The following is a 16,916-nucleotide window of genomic DNA, read 5'->3' on the forward strand; positions in this document are numbered from 1 at the left end:
CTGTGGCCAGCAGCTAGCACATTGGGCAGCGCAGATCCAGAACATTTCCATCCTCACAGAAAGTTCTGTTGGACAGTGCCCACATCCTACGAGCTCTACCTGTGTTACCTCATTAATCCTCAAACCAAGCCTGCGAGGTAGGCTCCTTGATTTTCCTCCTTTTTAAGGATAAGGTAAGTGAGGCAGCGAGGAGTTAAATGGCGTGTTCAGGTTCATACAGCCAGTAAGTGAAAGAGCTGCGTTTCAAACCCAGCTTATATGGCTCCAGAGCCCGTATGCTCAACCGCCATGCTGTGCTCATTCCTCTACAGAATGGGTAGCTGGGTTCTGCTCTCTTGAAGGTTCAAGGGAAGACAGTTACTAAAGCTTGGCCGAAAGTATTCTCTCATGTTGATTTGGATTATCTTTGTTATCCTTGCTCACTTCCCCCAGACACCTTTCTATGTCCTCCACACCACCCCTTACGTCACCAGTATTTTATACCAGCAAAAAACTGATTGCACTATGCTGGTAAACAAACAAGTCCAATGTGTGGAATTGAAGATTTTCAGGCATATTCTAGAAGGAACCTCCAATTTGAGTTACATCATACTTGCTTAAACAGTGGGTAAGTGCATCATGCCTTATGCCTGAACAAGACAGTTCTATCTTAGCTAAAAAGAAACGGATGGAGCTTATGGGTGAAACCTTCCTCTCCACTGACTACAGCTACTGACCCTTTTCCTGCCTCACCTCTGGGCCTGGGCCTGAGATTCCTGCTGCTTCCACCTAACACCTAGGGAAGCACCCATTCTGTAGTCCATGGCGACTCATTCTGGGCATTGTGCACATGAACCTAGCTCAGGGCATAAACTTTCCTGGAGGCAGAATGATCCAAGAGCCAGGTATAAAGGGTGCATTAGAAGGCTCCGTGAATCTAAAGTCTGAAGCCTTCTCTTTACCAGGAAGATCAGTCCTTACAGAGAATCAGAGATGGAGGGGCCTCAGCATCATCCTTTGGGCCCTCCCCCTTCTGAGTCCCTTCCTAGGAATCAGATAATTTAATCTTTTAACAAGATGGCAGCCATCAGCCATCCCTGTGTATTTTTCCCCCTCCCTCACTGAGTCAGAGCGCACCACCTCAGTGAAGAGGCTTTAGCTCTGTGCTTAGCTCTGTGCTGTGCAGATTGTCAGCCATTCCCCTCCCACAACCCTCTCTGTGCTCATCTACCCCACCCCCAACTCCCCTGATAGAAGGCTTATTTCTGGCCTAGCAGGAAACCTTCACTCTTCCCTTGGCCCCTCCCGCTTTCCGTAAGGATTCAGGCTCTGAACAAAGAAGCCAGAGAGGCCGATGGTCTCCCCTGTCTTGGGAGAGGGCAAGAAGAACATGTCAGTACTGCAGAGATGTTATACCAGCACCTTACTTTAAGGAAAGCATAAAGAGTAAGATAGTTTCAATTGTACATATGATATAAAATTCAAATCTGTAGAGCTATTTTAAAGCAAAGGAAACTAATAAAATATAATAGACTGGACGAAAATGTTTGCATCATATGTGGCAAAGGGTTAATATAATATTTGAGAAGCTTATTTTGATACTGAAGAAAAGTAACCCATTCCGTATAGGTGGACAGTTCACTTTTTTTGAGGATTTTATTTATTTGAGAGAGAGCGAGTACGTGAGCAGGGGGGAGGGGCAGAGAGAGAGGGAGAGGGAATCTCAAGCAGACTTCATGCTGAGCACAGGGCCCGAGCGGGGCTCAAACCCACGACCCTGAGATCATGACCTGAGCTGAAACCGTGAGTCGGACGCTTAACCGATGGAGCCACCCAGGTGCCCCTGCACAGTTCACTTTAGAGCAAGTATAAATGGCAGCCATGGTAACAGAATTCCATTTTAGTAACTCAAAAACGTAAAATGATGCCTCGCTGTTGTTTTGATTGAAACCTATTACACTTAACCAGAAATATCTAAGAATCATTGCTGGGGGAATTGTTGTGCAACTGAGACACTCTTCTGCTACTGGGAGTGGTGTAAGTTATTACCCATGAGATGGTTACACCCTTTCCTGGGTTGATACCATCATGCGGATTCATCTCAAGGAAATAATTCAAAAGAAGGAATGACAATTCCATAACTTTGGAAGCTGGATGATGCGGGTTCATTGCACTATCTCTCTATCTTTGCATGTGTTTTCAATTTTCCATAATAAAAACTTAAACTTTTTAAATGCTCTGAATATGGCATGTCCTTTTTAAAAATTTTTTTTTATTTTGGGGGCACCTGGGTGGTTCATTCATTAAGTGTCTGCCTTCGGCTCAGGTCATGATCCCAGGGTTCTGGGATTGAGCCCCACATTGGGCTCCCAGCTCAGTGGGAAGCTTGCTTCTCCTTCTCCTACTGCTTGTGTTCCCTCTCTCACTGTGTCTCTGTCAAATAAATAAATAAAATCTTAAAAAGAAATTTTTATTTTTAAGCAATCTCTACACCCAACGTGGGGCTTGCGCTCACAACCCCAAGATCAAGAATCACGTGCTCTACCAACTGAGCCAGGCGCCCCTGAACATGGCATCTTCTTAATGAGTCTGTGGTTGGCATTATGTCTGCTGAATTCAAAACTGAGAAAATAGAGCAGAGATGCCCCAGCTCTTTAGTTCCTTCTGGAAAGTGTGCACATCCAAATGTACAGTCTGTTAAGCTGCCCTCAACAATGGTGGGGTATAGTGAGGCCCTGAGGAAGAGCTCCAGGGGTGTCAGGAAGAACCCCCAATCTCAGGTGGCACACTGGTAGGCTTCAAAGATAGATGGGGATCTTTGGCTTCAAGGAACTGCTAGTCTACAGACCTCCCTGCTGTAATGGGGCAACCATGCTTCCCAGTCTCAAGATGAAAGAAACATATACCTATTTAAAACAAGTGTTTTGTATGCAAATGTCACATAAGAAAGAACTCAAATATTTCTGGATGGGTATGTAATTCATCCCTGAGTGGTATATAGTAACACTCAAAGCCCCAATTACTTGTACTTACAAATTTTTAAACTTTTTAAGGTATGAAGGTAAATATGATGCTGGATCAGTCTTTCCACTAATGGTTCAGATCTGCGTATGGTTTGGTCGTCCCTTGGAGAAGACTCGCTTCGTGGCCAAGTGTAAAGGTAAGCCTTGGTTGGGACATGTCCCAGACCCTGGTAAAAGAGTATGCCAGTTTCCCATGCTACCCGGCACTATTTTAGTATTAATGTGTGCTGTCTTTTCTCCTTTCCATTGGGTCCAAAAACAAGCAGAGGGATTTGAGGATCCAGGAGTGCCCCACTCTTGGGAACAGTGGCAGAGCCACTGGGGAGGTTCTGGTGGAGGGACAGCCTATGAGCCCTGGTCCCTCGAGTAGGGATCCTTCCCAGTCCCTAACCCTCCCAGCTGTGTGCCCTGAACTTGGCCTCTGCCCCCAGGTAGGTGACAGCCTTGTCCTCTTCCTCCACCAGCAATTCAGTCTTCCATCAAGCCAAGCCCCTTCTCTGGAAACATCTACCACATCCTGGGCAAAGTGAAGTTTTCAGGTAACTGGGGAGTTGGATTTGGGAGTCCTGCACTATGGAATGCTCACATCTCATGATGTGGGTTCATAGCTTCTACTGGTGCTCTACAGACCACGGATAGCTCTCAGACTCTCTCAAAAACCCTCCCATCTGGGCTTGACACCAGTGGTTCTTCTAGTCTCCCCGCCTTTCTGCAGGTCCTGCTCCACAGTGAAGGATGTGTCCTATCTTCCCCCTGGATGGCCTGCCCAGGGCTTTTCCTTACAGCTCCTTGATTTCCTTGTTCCAGAGACTCTCACTGCACCCCTTTCAAGGCATCCATCCTAGACCTGTCACCAGGAGCTGCCCCAGTGATGAGCTCTCCAGGTCCACATCCATTTCTGCCCAAGTCTTCAAGCCTTCCACTTGCCTTCTCCCTATTTATTAGCCTTAGGCCTCTGGAAACCCTAATGACCTGAAGTCTGTCCATCCTGGGCTGGAGGTCAGGGAAGGCCTCAAGACAAGGAGTTAATCAACTCAACATTGAGAAAGGGGAGAATATTCCAGAGAAAAGGTACAGCATGTGCTTTGGAACCAAGGCAAAAAAGGCACATTGGAGGAACCAAAAAGGGTTCACTGTGGCTGAGGCTTAGCAGGAATATGTCTGTTAAGGCATTTTTAGCTGTTGTAACAGAAAACACCAACTCAACTAGCAGGTGTTAGCTGTGTAATAAGAGGTCAAGAGGTCAGGCAGCATAGCAAGGCCACTGAGGACACAGGTCATGTGTGTTCCTTCATCCATGGTATGTCAGCTTGTCCTCAGGTTCCCACCCCTCATTGCCAGGTAGTGCTACAGGTTTGGTGTCACCTCCAAACACAACATCCAGCTGAGAGGAGAGGCTCTTCCTGTGGGTGGCTTTATCAATACAGATGCCTTTTACTGAAGCACTTCCTACCACTTCCTGAGCAGACCACTCCTCTCATTGCCCAGGATTGAGTTGCCATGCCTTCTGGGGAGTTGGTATTGGAGAAAGAGCAGGATGCTGGGCAGGCAACCATCAGTGTCTGCCATAGGGAGCCACTGAGAGTTGTAAGCATGGGACCATATGGGTTCAGATAGGAGAATTAGATGACATCACCTATATAAAAGAAGCTTTCAAGGTCCTTAACCCATGCCTTTGGCCTAATTTATGTTCCTGAATCTGAAACTTTGGCCCCTTACTCAAGCCTGCTTCCCTCAGGCTCCGACAGACAGCCCCCTCCTTGTTTCAGAGGTCATAATGTCTCCCCCTTCCCTCTCACCTTGTTTTTGTCTTAATTTAGACCTTCTCTTGACTCCCTTCTTATTCAAAGTTAACCTCTCTGTTTTGGAGCCCTTTCTCATCCTGCTTTTTAGGGGGACCTTGCCTTTTTCTTGTGTCTCCTGTGCTAGCCCCCCGCTTCTCAGTCTATAAACCCAGTCCTAGCTTTCCTGTTCCTATAATGTGACCCTCCTGCACCACTTGTATGTTGACAGTCCCTCTTCCCTTGGCCTCTCAGGCCTCTGCTAGGGGCTCTCCTCTTGTAGTCCCCTTCTGGGTTAGTGACATCCACCTGATTACCAAATCAGCCAAGCCAGAAATTTACATTGCTCCTCCCTCTCTTACGTCATCCTTTCTAACTTGACACCAATCAGGGCAGTTCTCCCTCCTGCATATGTCACAGGAATCTGTCCCCAACCATCTGCACGTTACAGTCTTAGTGTAGCTTTATCCTTTTGGGGCTCAGGGACTACGTGTGTTCTCCCTACAGACTCTGAGAAGGCCATGGAAGTCTGCCATAACACTCTGGCCAATTCTTTGAGCATTGTCCCTGTTTTGGAGGGACCTTCGCCACCGCCTGACTCCCGAAGCACACCTCAAGAAAGCAACGGGCAGCAGGAGTGTTACCTCGTGTTCATCGGCTGCTCCCTGAAGGAAGAAAGCGTCAAGGACTGGCTGCGGCAGTCAGCCAAGCAGGTGGTTTCCAAAGCCCAGACACCTCTGGCACAAATGTGACCAGCACACCTCAGAGCTGCTCCTGGCCTTGGGGTAGAAGCCCCTCCCATGACCTCCCTCCTCTCCACCCTTCACAGGCTCAGCCAGCACTTCCAGGGATGGTTTGCAAGTAGGAGGAAGCCACTCAGGGTAACCTCAAGGCAGACCTGTTCTTACAGCCATTTCTAATTCTTTTGCCAAGGCAAATTGCAGCTATTAGGTGGCTTAACTAGGACCTGGGTGAAACCTGGTGGTTCCATGTGGATCCTGGGTCAGCCTGGCAGTCTAAACTCAAAATGTCTTTTCTTAGCTGAACCTAATTCGGGGCTGTCCTGTGTTCTGAGCCCAGAATCCTTCTATACTTGGGTTCTCTCTCTAGAAAAGAGAAACAACAAAGATATGCTTACGGCCATTTGCAAACCAAGACTTCAAGCATTGATACCAGTGAGCCCAGGGAGTCTCAAGGGAAGAGGATGCTTGCCTATAGAGGCACGTAAGCATCTTTAGCCCAGTACTGCAAAGAAAAATAAAACCCAGACTGGAGTTAAAATCCTCTAATATGATGCAGGTTGGGTGCTAGGCCTCTTAGCACAGCCTCAGGGGTTTAGCTTGACTTAGAACTCTGGAAATAGAGTTGGCTGAGCCCTGGGTCCTTTGTAGATGCTTAGTTGGAACCTGTCTTTTATACTGAGGGATGGCTGCCTGTAGGCTGTGTCTTTCTCAGATAAACTGGATAAACTCCTAAATGGTTGAGTAGGGGACCTCATGTTGTCCCTTTGTCTGCATACCTGGCACTGGTGAGGCTTAGAGTCGAGGATCTGCAGAGACAGGAACATGCTATCTGCCGAAGCATTGGTGTTTCCTCTGCTGCTTGTTTCCCCTGGCACACGGGGTTCTGTGGTGGTAAGTGGTCTCCCTGAGGGGCAGGCAGGCAGGATATTGTGTCCAGGCCACGACAGTGCTGTGCTTTCTTTCCTTGCCACTGGGATCTAAGTCATGTAACTGGCCCCCAGAGCCCTGAGCCCTCACCTGCCCATGTACTCCATCAGCTCTGTTGGGACCTGACCCCTCCCTCCCTACATCTCTGCACAGAAGCCTCAGAGGAAAGCCCTGAAGACCAGGGGAATGCTGACCCAGCAGGAGATCAGGAATATCCACGTGAGTCCCCTAAGAGCCCCAAGGCTGTCCTTCTGGGCTGGCACAGCTCCATCCTTTAGGATTCCCTGAGTGAGGGGCCTATTTATAGGGCATGCTGAAGGTCTTGCTCCTCTTAAGCCACAGAGGGAAGCTGGGTAAAGAGGAACCTCAGACCCTCCAACCTTGTAGCCTGAGAGAAAGAGGGTAGAGTGACCTCTGGTGTGACCTGGGCATGAGATAGAGGAGAAGCAGTGCCTGTGGGAGGAAGGGGTGACATGGAGCCCTGTTTTGACACACTGTTGAAGCAGCCACAGAAGTCCTTTCTCCTCCCATCCCTCCATGCTAGATATAAACCACAGATAAAGCAACAGAGCCCAGGAAAAGTTGTCTAGATCCAGAAGCTGCCAATAAGCAGGGGATATAATCCTGGGACCACCATGAGAGGCTCTTTGATGAGCCCCTCAGCCTTCAGGCTGACTCTCAGCCTCTGCCCCAGTCCCGACCCCCACTGGGACCTTTTCCTGAGGGGCTTGGGGGCAAAGGCTACAAGGGACACACAGTCCAGGCCCCAGCACAGGCTGTGCCACTTCTCCCAGTAATGAGTGGGTGGGAGAGGCTCTGGGACCCTAGGAGCCCCTGCTTTGGACTTGAGGAGGTCCCTTCATATCCAGCTCCTGTCCTGGGCAACCCTGGGTGCTCCTGGGGAGGAGACTGTGGGTACCTCAGAAGGCAGTCCTTGTAGTGTATGTTCCCCAGGAGCAGACCTTGAACATGGATTTGAGTGCACGTAGCTTGTTTTGGAAGTGATTCTAGGAGACACTAGCAGGGAAGTGGAAAAAGTAAGGGAGAGAAAGAAGGGGAGACAGCTAACAAAGGGTATGTTATCAAACCAGTACCACTGAGGACGAGTGGAGCTTAATCCCATGAGAAGCTCCCAGAGTTCCTCCCTGAGAGCTCAGGGACCTCCATCAGTCACTACTTGAGAACTGCTGCAGGGAGGACATTCCCTCGCATGTCTAGCCTTCCATGGGGCAGAGTGGGCTATCTTGCTAAGGTCATAGGCTTATTTGTTTTTAATGAATGAGTAGATGATAGAAAGTGGTCAGATAATTTTAATAGGACTCTTTTTTCCTACAGGTGAAACGCCACCTGGACCCCCTGCCCGCAGGCTACTTTTACAATGGCACCCAGTTTGTCAACTTCTTTGGTGACAAGACTGATTTTCACCCACGTATCCTTAGAATCTGTAGTGGCCAGGTTGGGGGTGTGGGAAGCCTGATCGTCAAGAGGGTGTTTGCTAGAGCCGCTGCAGCCCACCTCCTAGAGCGGGCTGTGTTCTGAGAGCACGCAGCAAGCCACAGAGGTAGACTTTTCATTTGGGCCTTCTAACATCATTAAAATTAATTTTGCCTTCATTCGCCAAAGCATCTGTAGGTTGTAGTTTAAATGTAGCTGTGGTGACATCCTGCGTTCTGTGGTCATCAGGGATCATAATTTACAAGTGGGAGACTAGACATGATTGCAGTAGTTAATCTGGGAGAAGGTGGACAGGAGTCTGTACTCATGAAAGCCGAAGGGCTCAGCTCTGGGACCTCATGAAGGAACCTGTGCCAGCCCTGGCTTATTCTCTGTAGCTGGGGTGCGGCCAGTATAGAAAAAGAGCCCGGCAGGTAGGCTTTGTGTGGGCTGGGCTTTTACTACTTGAGTGTCCCCCACCCCAGCTGCCCACAGATCCCTCTGGGCCCGGGCAGGTTCCCTTGTCCTCCTGGGCTCTCTTCCTTAATGAGATACTAGTCATGGACCAGTTCATGAATGACTACGTGGAAGAAGCCAACCGGGAAATTGAGAAGTATAACCGAGAGCTGGAACAGCAGGAGTATCATGACCTCTTTGAGCAGAAGCCCTAGGGGAAGGCTGGGCCATACATCCTGGAGAACGTCCACCCTGGAGGTGGACGTTTAAAAATGGGGTTACCTAACCTGAGCTTTCCCAGAGGCCTCTCCCTAAAGGGGCTGTCTTTGTTCTGCTTGGCCTTTGTGTACTGGCTTGAGTGCATGTTGTCTTTATTCTCTATACAGCGCTGAAGAGCATCACCTGCACCACTGATGGGGGGCGGGGGGGGGGGTCTTCATGGAGGATGAGCAGATAGGGACTGCCCTGTGTGTGGGGCTGGCAGCCCAGAACCTCTGGGTATCTCCTTTGGGCTGCTGAGGCACTGTGACGGTGGGGAGAATCATTTGTTACACAGAGGAGCTGTTGGCAAGCAGAAGGAACCCTGGCTGCCTGAACTGTGGCCATGCCTGGGGGACCAAGCCACCACAGGCGTTGGGCCTCAGACACTGTCCCAGGAGAGCCCTGTCCCCAGTGGAGTGCCTGGCTTCTGCTTAGGTCCCTTGCACTGAAGGAGCGGGCCCTGCTGGCCCTGGGCCCAGTCCTGGGGGGACCACCCCAGGCCCTGCCTGAGCCCCACCCACAGAGCCAGCGGCTTGGGCTGAGATCAACAGCCTGTTCTCAGATGAGGAGCTGTCCCTTACAGACTAAACTGAGGGGAAAGGCATGTTGCTTTCCAGAAGCATGTGGCTTTTGAATTGATACAAGCAGTCTCCCTGGAGGTTGGTTTTGAGCTCCCCTCATGGCATCACTCTGGTTTGCCTCATTCAGGGGCAAGAGCAAACCTGCTGCTTCAGCCCCCCTGGTGATGCTTTGCCTCACTTTTGAGGGGAGCATCCTGCAACCACTTAGTCTTAGGCCCAGGGCTCTGATCACTTGTGCGGCATCCCCGAAGGGGGCTCACTCTCCAGCACCAAGCCCTCCCTTGAGCCTTACCAGGGAAGGCTTGGTTTGCAGCCACAAACTTCAGGAAACTTACGTCCCCAAGCATTGTTGCTGCCCTGGACTTGTTTGGCTCCTGTAGACCGGGAATTTCAAAGAATTCCAATATCCAATTTAGAATTCCTTCCAGGGGCTTTGTTTGCAGCTGGACCGTAAAGCAGAGGGAAATTACAAATGGATCCGGTGCCTGACTTCCAGAATTAGTTTGGGGTGGGGGGAGGTCACAGACACTGATATTTGGGTGATGTCGGTTAGGACTTCAGCGCCTCAGCTGCCTAGATTGTAAATGCTTTCTGAATTTCACATATTTTTTTTTGCATGCCTTAGGAAGAAGCACATAGACGAAACCAGCAAAGTTTCCAGTAATGTAGAGGGATTTTTGAGAACGGCCCCTGGCACAGAGGAGAGACTGAGATAGGATGGAGCACATGTGATCTGTGTGCCTGGTCACTCAGAGGCCTCCATGCAAGTAGCAAAGCAGGTGTTAAGGGCTTGTCAGTAAAATGTACTTGTATTAGAAAAAAATAATCTGTATTTGAAGCCAAATGAACAAAACTCAAAATATCACTAAATAAGAAATCTTGCATGAAGAAAGCCTTCTGAAAAGGCCCATGTGCTCCAGTCCCAACTCCCAAAGCTGGTGGTGACAAGGGCCCTGGTGTGGAGCCCAAGTCTGGGAGCACCTCACTTCTGGTGGGCCAGAGGCTGGGGTCCACAATGGGCCTGCCTCTGCTTCAGAATCAATAACATAGATCTTAAGTGCAATTGATGAAATAAGCAATGAGTTACTGTAGCTTCTTTTAGCTCTACTGAGCTCTTTTTAAAAACTCAACCTTGAGCAGCCTTAGAGAAGGGAGAAGTGGGGTGGGTGGGTGGGGTAGGGGAACCATAGGCCATTTACTCCAGGTGGGTTGCTGTGAACTTTTAAATGAAAGCTCTAGATTGAGGAGCTCGAGCCATTTCCTGGTGGCTGCACAAAAGAGTTTTTAAAAAGGGTTCAGAGCCCGCACATAGAAGCGGGTCTTCCCACTGCGTGGGGCTGCACTACGTGGTGGTCTTGGTTTCTGACCGTTGTCCACAGAAATGCTCTCTCACCAACTTGCCCCACTACCCCAATTCCTCTGCTGTTAGAGGGAAAACTGTGATTACCTCAACTTGAATATGAAACTGTGATTGAAAAAAGTCAAAACGTTAAGAAGTTCCAAAGCCAAAAAGGCAGAACTGGCTGAGGCCTCCGTTGACGCTCCTCAGCCTGCTCGGGAGTGTGAAGGGGCACACTGGCGAAAGGGCATTCCTTGGGGCGCACTTGCTGTGCTCCTGGTAAAGAGGCACACTGGCTGTGTGAGCTCTTTGAGGACTGAGGCAGGGAGGATGCTCCTCACCCCCCTCACTGCCCCTTCTGGAACCTGCCAGGCGCCTCTGGGTTCTGACTGTGAAGTTTAATATCCACTTGATTCCTCTGGGAGCTCCAGGAGGAGGGACAGGGTCTTAGGCTATCTCCAGAGGAAGGGCCATGACACTGTGTTGTAGATTTTGACCGTTGGAGTGGATGCCAGGGACCCAGCAGAGACATCAGGTGTAGTAGGTTCCTTAGGGACAGGCAGAAGTCCTCCAGGGGCTTACGTGCTTTTTGCCAACTTTCCTATTAGCAGCTTCAGTTTTATATCACCCAGAGTGAGTGTGATAATTTGAAGTCGCTGAAGTTATGGGTTATTTTACGTTTTGATGTGGGATTTTTTTCCTTTTTTTTTTGATTAGAAGGAGGAGGCAGAAATTGGAGAAAAGGGATCACCCTAGGAAGGGGCTGCTGGCAAGGAGTCTGGTTGGCCCCATCCGAGCCCTGGGGGCTCTCTGACCTGAGGCCAGGACCCTGGGCCCTGTGGGTCACAAGAAAAAGTTCCCTCCTAAATTCTATTAGGATTTTGGAGAATTTTTGCACAGTAATAAGCTCTGGGTTGCTCTTTGGGCTTCTCAAAAGGGAAAAGTTAACTCAAAGATTGTAAACTATTAAGTATTCCAATGTGTCGCTGACCTAGTTGGATAGTTGTACCTCAAAAAGTAGGTGAGAAAAGGCTTCCTTGTCGCAGGTTGTCAAATACTAATGACAGAAGAGCTCACTTACGTGCCAAAATTCACTTTTATACTAGTTTTTCAGTGCTTTAATATTTGTAACTTAAATTTTAAAACTCATATTTACAAACACTACTGTAACTTCAGTGAAACTGAATTGTGTGATTGAAGCTTTTTGCTTATTATAGTATTTATTACACTACTTAATTCAGTAAATATATAAAAGTAGCCTTCAATTTATTTTTATATTATTTTACATGTTTTTACCTGCAGTCGTGTATGTGAATTTACCTTGGTAACTGAGATGTCATGCTAAGGACCAATAAACTCTCACTGAACAAGCAGGACCTGGTGCAGTTGCCTGTTGCTGTGGACTCAGCCCCAAGGGGGCGGGCGGGACTTGGGAAGGCCCACCCCCTGGAACTAGGGCCCTTCCTTGGGCCTCCCGGGGAAGCGCTTTGCTGGGCAGCTGGAGAGAGGTCCTTGGGGTGCACGTCCCCATCCCCAGACCCCAGAGGGCCAACAGAGAGTAAAGTTCACGAGGAGACCACCCTGCGTGGGGATGGGCACTCTCAGGACTCCCAGAACCTGAAGAGGGGCTTGAAGAAGCCAGCTGTCCGTTCAGCAGGGTGCTTGACAAGCTGGTCGGCCCATGTAACTCCAGCCAAAGCTCCATGAGGTGGCCCTTGCTGCCACTTTACAAATGGGAACGACCGAAAACGAAGGAGGTGGGGCTGGCCCGGGGGTCAGAGCCACTGCCCTGGTGCAAGGTCCCTCCAAGACGCCCCTCTGGCGCTGCCCTACCCAGGGAGCCTGGGGCCGCTGGCTCCCAGGGAGAGGCCGCCCAAAGGCCCGCAGCTCTAGCGGAGTGGTCACCAGCGCCTCTCTCTGCGTGCGGTGGGGGGCCTGGCTGGGGCTGTGGGCGATGCAGGGCAAGAGCTGATTGCCAAGGAGGTGCTGCGCTTTCACAGAGACCCTGCTTTCTGTCCCGCTCTCAAGGCAGGGGCCTCCGGACAAGGGAAGTGCCCTGCTGGGAAGATGGAGAGCTGGCCCAACAGGGAGGAAGCAGCCTCCCTCAGATGGCAGGGAAGGTGGTCTTGGGTTTGGAGGTTCTGTGTGCTCAATGAGTCATGTACAAACCAAGGCAAAACTGCATATGAGGGGCCCAGAGAATTGGGAGAGGGGGTGGCAGAAGCATCCCCTTCCTCACAACCCCTTTCCCCAGAGTCTCACGCCTCCCAGTCCTGCAGGGCCGGATTTGAACCTTGAGGGAGCTCCTGTGCTTTGAATTCCTGGGAAGCCACCAGGGCTTAGGGATTAGCCTCACAATTGTCAGGGAGCTGGGGTTGACACTCTATGTGGAGGGGCTCCTGGAGGCAATGATCTTTGAGGGCCGGGAGGACTTAGAGGCCAGGAAGCCTGGGGCTGGGGAGGAGGCCTGTCCCCACCTGGAGCCCACGGTAGGGCCACTGGACTACTGAAAGCTGAGGGCATGCTTGACAGAGCAGGAGCCTCAGAATCAGGGAATCCTGGCTGATTGATGGGAAGTGACTTGGAGCAGAGGGTCTCGGGTAGAGTAGAGCTGCTGAGTATCACAGAGCTCTCTCAGGAGCATGGAGAAGTAATCATGTGTTCGTTTCTATCATACAATCTAGGAAACAGTCATGCCCAGAGGAAACATGACAATATGCCCCCCTGCCAGCCCATGATAGAAAGGGAATGGCTTGGTTGCTGTAAGAAGAGTCTAGGGTGGTACCAGCTCCAGTGTCATCAGAACCTTCACTCTGTACTTGGTGGCCTCCCTCTCCCCTGGCAGTGAGCTTCCTTTATGCTGCCAACAGCCCCAACACCCCAAAGGGAAGACCCAGCCTTCTTCTCCAAAGGCAGCACTGAAGTCTGAGGTCACATTGCCATCCCCGAACCAGTGACAATGGTCAGGAATATTCTGACTGGCCTGGCCAAGGGCCATTGTGCATTTCCAAGGGCCTCCCAAAATCAGGTCCACTGGTGAATCTCAGTCCCCCAAAAAAGGGCTTGTTCCCCTAGACCAGCATGGCACACCGTTTCTGAGCTTTTCTGTTAAAATCAGATATATACTTGATTTTTTTAAATTTTGCTTTCTGCTAGTCTCTTCTAGTACAAGTGATAGCAAACACAAAGTTGTTCTGTTGTGGTGGTACTGATTTTTAACCAAGGGGGGGGAAATGTTTTAATCGAAAACATTCCATGCAGTAGGACCATTTCCGCCTGCAGACTGAGAAAAGACCACTATTATTTGGCTCTCTAGTGCCTCAGCACACTCAGGGACACCAGTGTTCCATGGGAGCCTGTTTTGAAAATCATTTTTTTTTCCCCTAAATAAGAAAGATCATATAGACTGTAATGTGGGGGTGGACCGCTGTTCCACATTGCTGGGGATGAGAAGAGGACTAAATGGAGAGTGATTTTGAAGGAACAATTGACAAGTCAAAATGACTAATTAGACAAGAGCGAGGGGGTGACCTTCAGGTAGAAGTGGAAAAAACCAAGTGGAAAAAAACCCAATGTTGTGAAAGAATTCCAGAAACATTTTTGTTTCATTATCAAAAAATTTGGAGAAAAATAAATTTATCCACAAATTATTCCTGTTTTTCCTAGGCTCCTGCATTGCTAAAGTGACCAGCCAAAATAATTTGGTTAAAAAAAAAAAAAAATTGTATCAGGATCAATACATTTTTTTTAAAGATTTTTTTTTTTTTTTTTTTTTTTGACAGAGAGAGATAGTGAGAGCCGGAACACAAGCAGGGGGAGTGGGAGAGGGAGAAACAGGCCTCCCGCGGAGCAGGGAGCCCGATGCGGGGCTCAATCCCAGGACCCTGGGATCATGACCTGAGCCGAAGGCAGACGCTTAACGACTGAGCCACCCAGGCGCCCCGGATCAATACATTTTATGTTAAACCAATAAATGACTATAAATCTGTTTTTAAAAACTACTAATCAAATAAAATGTGAATACATGTCCATCTTATCCTACAATTACTACTGCTTTTACTGTACCAATAGAGAAGTTTATTTTTTTTTCCTCACACAGCTCCAAATTTTTAAGAAACTTTACATATTTACTCAGAAGTTTCATGCCTGGATGAATGTACAAATAATAGCAAAATAAGGACAACAGGAAGAGGAAAGATGATTTGATAACCAAAACTTCATGGAATTTTCTAGCTAAAAAGACTCCACTTCAACCTCTAGACTGTGACTGTGAGTTGATGGGGGCAGGGGGTGGCACAAAAGAGATGTCCTCCTAAGGGGAGTAGGTCCTTGTTGGCCCTCCACGGGGATTCCTGCCCTCCTAGGAGCCTGGATCTTTCAGTGTGGATACACAGGAACTGGGAGAGGGGCACCATAAGGCCTCCCCCCCATCTATGGGGCTTGGAGATGTCCCCCAGGAGAGGAGGGTCAGTGGAGGCCCTGTTCCCTCCCCCAGCCCACCAGCAGCACCAGAGGGATAACGTGGGAACAGCATCTCTCCTCCCAGGATGGTGAGGGGCTCTGAGGGGCTGCGAAGCCTGCTCAAGGCAGCAGAAGCCCCAAGAGGCTTATAAAACCCGAGCCGACTCGAGGGAAGCCTGATGGCTGCAAGGTGTGGGAAGCCACGCTTGCCAAAGGTCCAAGGAAGGGGAAGGTGGAGGGATGGGGCCCACCTGAAGTAGAAATAAAAGGATTTGGTGCCCCAACTGAGCAGTTTGGGGTGAGAGGGAGGGAACCTAGGGAATCAGGGGTCTCCGGCTGGACCCCCATTAGGTGCAGCTGGAAAACCAGAGTGGCAGTGGAGGATAGAGGGCTTCACTGGCTTGAAAGCCCCTGGGAACCATATGTGGAGACATCAGTTGTGCTTTCCACTTGTCACAGGTTCGCTGAGCACCTACTGCGCTGGGTGCTGTGCTGGGGAAAGACATACAGCCTTGCTCTCAGGGAGCTTGTAGTCTGGCCCGGGAGATGGGGCCCAGGCAGCAAACTGAGGATGAAGAAGGCCATGCTGCAGCGAGGGGCCACGGGTCTGTGAGGGAAGGAAACAGCAACTACTATGGATGGTGGGAGCGGGGACGGCCCCCCCCACCAGAGCCGAAGGATGAAGTGAGCAGTGGTAAGGGCTGCAGACACCCCTTCCAGGCACCCACAGCAGGGAGATGGCTTTGCTGTGTTTGTTTGTTTGTTTGTTTCTAAACACCAGGAGAAGCCGTTGGTGATGGAGAATGGATAGGGGTGGGGGCAAGTCAGAAGGCCAGATGGTGGACCAGGCTGGAGGTGAAAGGGGGCAGAACTGTGCTCTGTTCTGAAGGTAAACCCAACAAAATTTGCTCATGGTACAACGTGGATGCACTGGGGCGACTCCCGGTCCGGAGCAGCCAGGTGGATGGCGGACTTGGAAGCTGTTTTGCCTGGGTTTGCTGAGAATTGCCTATTAGCCATCCAGGCTGGGGGGAGGGAGGAAGGACTTGCGGCGTGTCGGGTCCGGAGCTCAGTGACAGGAGTCATGCAATCTGATCGTTGGCTGTGGCTGCAAGAGAGCCGTGGGTCCAGCTCTGACAGAGGAGGAGGGGGAGGGTGGTGCTGGGCCCTGCCAGGGGAGGGGGGAGGGCCTGGCAAAAGAGCTGAGGCGGTTTCAGTGCTGGAGCGGGGACAAAAGACATATGAGGGGGGTTGAGAGTAAGAGAGGGTGTGGAGATAGAGTTGCAGAGAGAAGTCTGGAGAAATGTGGTCTGTAAAGCACCGCTGAGGAATTGGATGGTTCCTGGAGGAGGAAGGGAGTTCAAGGGAGTGGTTTTGTTTTTGTGTTTTTATTCTTATTTTTGTAAAGATTTCATTTTTAAGTAATCTCTACACCCAACATGGGACTCGAACTTACAACCCTGAGATCAAGAGTCACATGCTCCACCTGCTGAGCCAGCCAGGCGTCCTCTATTTTGTGTTTTTGAATGAGATATATAGAGTTACTTCTCACTCCAGGTTCTACAATCTATAAGCCTAAGAGGCTTACAGGGGAAACTGAGTTGAAACTCCTTTGGAAAGCCATTAAGTGCCTTGTGGAACCCAGCACTCAGGTCCGCAGCCCAATAAAGGGAGCCCAAGGAAGGGGAATGAGACAAACTGTGTGTACCTATGTCTGGATCCCAAACTGCCTGCCCGTGTAAGGACCCAATGGGGCACAGGCAGGGATACCTGGGGCACCTCTATTTGCCCTCGGCCTCTAATCCACAGAAGGCAGGTGGTGGGTGGGAGAGCCGAAGGAAACAGCTTCTTGTGTTGGGGGGGGGTCCGTGGAGTTCTGGGGCTCCCTCCAGGGCAACTAGGGGAACAGAACCTGCAGGGGCAGATGGCAG

General features: G+C 50.1%; 1 protein-coding gene across 3 annotated transcripts in view; it reads left to right on the plus strand.

Annotated features, from left to right (window-relative positions):
• DNAAF9 (dynein axonemal assembly factor 9) overlaps positions 1-11,897 on the plus strand; it is a 132,499-nt gene extending 120,602 nt beyond the window's left edge. For 2 of the 3 annotated variants that reach the window (XM_036093392.2, XM_036093393.2), the window contains exons 32-37: positions 3,033-3,139; positions 3,467-3,541; positions 5,291-5,496; positions 6,607-6,672; positions 7,789-7,882; positions 8,446-11,897. In XM_036093392.2, the coding sequence (XP_035949285.1) occupies positions 3,033-3,139; positions 3,467-3,541; positions 5,291-5,496; positions 6,607-6,672; positions 7,789-7,882; positions 8,446-8,558 (661 nt within the window). In that variant the 3' untranslated portion in view covers positions 8,559-11,897. Of the gene's footprint in view, positions 1-432; positions 608-3,032; positions 3,140-3,466; positions 3,542-5,290; positions 5,497-6,606; positions 6,673-7,788; positions 7,883-8,445 lie in introns of those variants that run through there. The other variant, XR_013441971.1, reaches the window with a different exon arrangement.
• The last annotated feature ends 5,019 nt before the right edge of the window (positions 11,898-16,916 follow it).

The sequence above is a fragment of the Halichoerus grypus genome, chromosome 10, assembly GCF_964656455.1.
Source record: "Halichoerus grypus chromosome 10, mHalGry1.hap1.1, whole genome shotgun sequence".
Lineage (NCBI taxonomy): Eukaryota > Metazoa > Chordata > Mammalia > Carnivora > Phocidae > Halichoerus > Halichoerus grypus.